Raw genomic sequence first — 4,458 nt, forward strand, 5'->3', positions numbered from 1 at the left:
TGAAGGAGATCACGAAACGCTTGGGTGCTGTCGGTGCAACTCGCCTTCCAGAATGGGGACCGCGTGATTCTCGCTGTGCCTGGTTGGAGACACTACAAGATATGGCTGCCAACCGCTGTCAGTGGCGTTTTTGTCGTCAGTTTCTATCCAGATCGCCTGTGTGAATGTCTGCAGGTATAGGTACCTCGGAATGGTTGTGGTAACCTAGCGATAAGTCCCGTCCTAGTCCACCTTCACTCTTTTCTGGAGCATGATATACAAGCCCCTTGAGATTTAGGGATATACTGCCTTGACGCAATAAGTGTCTCAAATTGGCATAGGCAACCCAAGCCTTGCAGATTTGTGCAGTGATCTCATTTGTCACACTTCAACCGGAACTAATGCAACATCCACGGTACGCAAAACGCTTACAGCTTCGGATGGCTCTCTCTCTAGGTTGTAGTTGGCGTATTTAGTCACTGTATAAGCATGAGCATGACTTCACAATTTGTGGGTACAAAGTGCTTACTGCAAGACTTGATGACTTTGGTTAATTCATCGATAGACATGTGCACCTTATCCTCCTCTTCGAACACGAGAACGTTGTTTCTGTGAGAGTTTGTTTAAACACTAGTATTTTGAAGACCTTCCAGTGTTCGTCCCATTATTTGATCGATCGCCAAATTAAACAGGAATGGAGAGCCCAGACACCCCTGACGGACACCGCTTTGTGTACGGAGAGTTCTATGTATACTCTCACAAGCCCGGAAGTGTGAGAATACAAAGAACTTATTATGTTCACAAACTTTTGGGACGTTCCTTGATGAGCAAATGTGTCAATGTGAACAGATCAGTTAACCTATCTGAATGCACCTTGGCAATCCTGGAGTACTAAAATTTGTTATGCTTGTACACGTTTGACGTTTTCATAGCACCCGACGGAGTGTGAAGATGTTGTAGAGAAAAACCCTACCAGGCCGAAAACCAGCTTGCTGGTCTCTAGCCAGTGTTTCACGAGCCACAATAAGGCGACGAAGGGTGAGTGACGCCAGCAGTCTCGTTACATGTGGGGTTAATCTGATCCCTCTATTGTTACCACACTCACTAGAAGCCCGTTTTTGGGAACGGGCACTGTCACCGACTCTTTCTAGTTGTCTGGAACAGTCTCTTTTTCCCAAATATAGGCAAAACTATCAGACAGGTGCTGACTGAATAATGCGGGTGAGGGGTCGTCTGGACGCTTAAGAGAACAGCTGGGGGTTCCAGATGAGTGGCAGTTGGTGGCCAAGATAGTTGTTGTTCGAGGTCGAGGAGTTCTTTATTCAACATTGTCACTGCATTCAGATCCTTGATGGTTTTGCTCACAAATGGTTTCCAGGGACCGGATCAACGGAAATAAGCTTTGGGCATTCCCGGCTTTCTGGGCCTCTGCTATTTCCTTGCGTTTCCGTGTCCACTAGGATCACGCTCAGTTTTAATTGACGTCTGGGAATTCGTTGCCCCATGTTATGTTCGGGACCGGCTGTGATATTTCTCCGAACTCTGAGCAGTGCTACTGTTCCGTCTGATTTCCAGTGCTTGAGTGAGCCTGGTAGCGCCATGGTACAGGCGAAACTCCCAGCACTGTGCAACGAAGTGCTGACCTCGTCCCAGTATGAATTCATATCTGGTGGTGGAGCATTTGTAGGAGACTCTAGAAGACGATTCTGTTTGGTTCGTCTTACATTCGGATCTGCCAGTCTCTCAGTTGCAAAACGATTTGTCTGCACCTTACGTGGTCCTGGAAAACGAAAAGAGAAGCGACTCTGGATGAGTACGTGGTTGGAATCCACAAATCTGTTTCAAAACGAGCGGCAGTCAGTTATTGATCCGAGCGATCCGTAATTAATGGTGATGTGATTAATTCGAGTTTGTGACCGGCAGGCCGTTGGGGTACACCATGTGACACCATGTTACTTCGGCTATTCCGGACGGTAGTACTGCATAAAAACAGCCTGCGGTCAGCACACAGCTGAAGCAATCGTCCACAATTGTCCGCACATACGGCGTCCAATCCATGTCCAACACCTTATTGAATCTCAGATGCTCTAAGCCTATCTATCCACTTGTGCATTCAGACCTCGCGAAACCACAACGATGTCTGAGTTTGCCGTAACAGGACATTCAGAGCATCATAAAGCTTGTCTTTGGTGGTGTAAGAGCTACAGTCAGTAAGCAGGCACGACAAAGAGACATCGATCGAATTCACCTTTGTGAGACTCCTCCGCGGACGTTACCAGAGAAAGCATATACGGACGACTATCAACCATATCCAGTCCAGCAAAGAACCCATGGCCTGGTGAGTCAGGACGATACCAACCCTTGCAACAGTCTCTGGATCATCATAGGTGCGTAGCCGGTAACGAGTTTAGAATGTTGGGGTGGTTAGCTCAACAACTGTGCTTGCATCTTGCATTCTTGTTTCTGTGACACACACATCAATGCCAAGTGGGTCCAGTGTGGGAGCAAGAGCAGCTTGATTTAAGAGTGCGGACGTTGAAGGTGGTCAGATGACTGGTCGTCGAAGCTTGAAGATTGATTTCGGGATGCCTGAGGATGTTGGCGCTGGATGACGCGCATATATTGTTTGCAAAACCGTTGCAGGACGATGTTTGATGATGACGTTTGAAATGACGTTCTCAGGTGGTCACCGTTCCTTCCATTACTGGTGTGGTTGCTAGCAGCCTACTCTGAGTTTGAGCTCCCATTTTCAATTATTCTTTGTTTACGTCGTTCGTGCTTGTCTTGTTTTATTGTTGTTGTGAGTTTTAGATGATTTAGTATTTGCTGGTGCTGCCATGGTTATGTTCGTTTTTAATGACCTTTGAAATTAACTATCTTGCAAGGTGGTCAATATGAGTGCTATGTAGTGGTTCGAGGTATGCACAGATTCGAACTTAGGAAATTTTTTCACCGATCCACTTGCCGTTTCATCCGGTTTATCATTGGCCCTTTGAAACCCTTGGCTTCCTTTTACTCGCTCACCCAACCACTTTTCCTTCCTTTACTTTCCTCCAATATTTTTTTCACAGGGTCTAATTCGTGCTATCTCCGACTCAAATGAGTCAACGTCCGTTCGCGCCGGTCTGTTGTTCGGTTTACTATCTTACAAAGTACGTCATTTCGCGTATATATATATATATATATATATATATATATATGGGCAGCTTTTGTTTATGACTTCTTTGACACCATTTAATCATGGAGATTCGCCTGTAGGCTGTACTCACCGAACATTTCATCACCAGTGGCCATCTATACGACGTTCGTCTAGTGATTGCTAGCTGTGAGACAAGGGAACATCATAAAGTTCTGCTTGCTAAGATGTGTCCTGTCCAACTGCCATAACCAGTCCTCAACGGTAGGTCATTAGTAGCTCAACTCATTTTGTGCACATGGTTCGGCAGTAACCACGTCCGAGTGGGTTGCCACGATAGGAGACTCGTCATTCTTCTGCTTGGTATCTGGACATCAAGCAGTTGAAGCACATTGAAACCTAGACATCGGCGAAAACAAAAGATTACTCACAACCATCATCACCGATACATTGAAGATATGTCATAGGAACTTTGAATTAACAGTTTTTAGGTGCAGCGAATGTTTTTTTTTCAACACGTCAGGTGCTTGCGCAGATGGTTTGGTTGAATTAACATTGTAAGGCAAGGACAGTAATCTCTTTGCTTTGCTTCAGCCCAGGGCGTTTGACGTGAATTTTTGTAATCTAAACGAAATCGGTCATTTTTTTTCAAACTTTATCAATGTTTGCAGGTAAGCGTTTTGCGTTTGATTTTCCTCACCAGGCTATTCTACCATATCATCTGCAGCGTTCTGCCGTATACCCGTTACAAAAATAGGGAGTATTTGGTTTTTATGTCTAAAGACTGGTCCTGATCGCCCGTTGCCTCGATGCGTCGTTTTTCCATATGTTTTGGAAGAGAACTCGATTAGTGAATTACATTCATTTGCAAGTGAATTATGCTTTGATGGGAGACCAACCTGGAACGCAGCTGAATTTTTCGCGTGTGATGTTTTTAAAGTAATGAGCGTTGTCCATATTGTCTATGGCATACGGTTAATGTCCGGTGTTTTGCTGAAGTCGGTATTCGCTCCTTGATTGACGCGATCGCGGGTTACAATCATCATTTCCTTACGCTTCATAACTGTTCTCATCAGCGTTCGAGTAATTTCCTGGTTAGTTCATCTTTCCGAAGGTGGAACTGAATTTGTAGAAGTAACTGAATGCTGATGGGCAATGGTCTTCCCCTTAGTATCACTGAATCCGATGGTGAACTGTATGTTTGCTGATGCAGTTATTTGAATTTTGAATCCTTTTACAGGCAGGTGCCTTATTTCCTCGAGAACATCCCGTTGCTCGCCGTTTGCATGCAGTTGGCTTGCTTCAGCCTCGAGTGGAAGGTAGCCAGTTGGCTGTTGTGTGGC

The 4,458-nt window shown here is 45.3% G+C and overlaps 1 protein-coding gene across 1 annotated transcript in view; it reads left to right on the plus strand.

Moving 5' to 3' along the window:
• The window catches only part of T265_08521 (hypothetical protein), a gene marked incomplete at both ends in the record, with an annotated part of 60,285 nt that overhangs the window by 28,062 nt on the left and 27,765 nt on the right, over positions 1–4,458 (plus strand). The window contains 2 exons of the mRNA XM_009174350.1: positions 3,051–3,131; positions 4,356–4,451. Of these exons, the coding sequence (XP_009172614.1) occupies positions 3,051–3,131; positions 4,356–4,451 (177 nt within the window). The remainder of the gene's footprint in view (positions 1–3,050; positions 3,132–4,355; positions 4,452–4,458) is intronic.

Source organism: Opisthorchis viverrini (assembly GCF_000715545.1).
Source record: "Opisthorchis viverrini unplaced genomic scaffold opera_v5_223, whole genome shotgun sequence".
NCBI classification, from domain to species: domain Eukaryota; kingdom Metazoa; phylum Platyhelminthes; class Trematoda; order Opisthorchiida; family Opisthorchiidae; genus Opisthorchis; species Opisthorchis viverrini.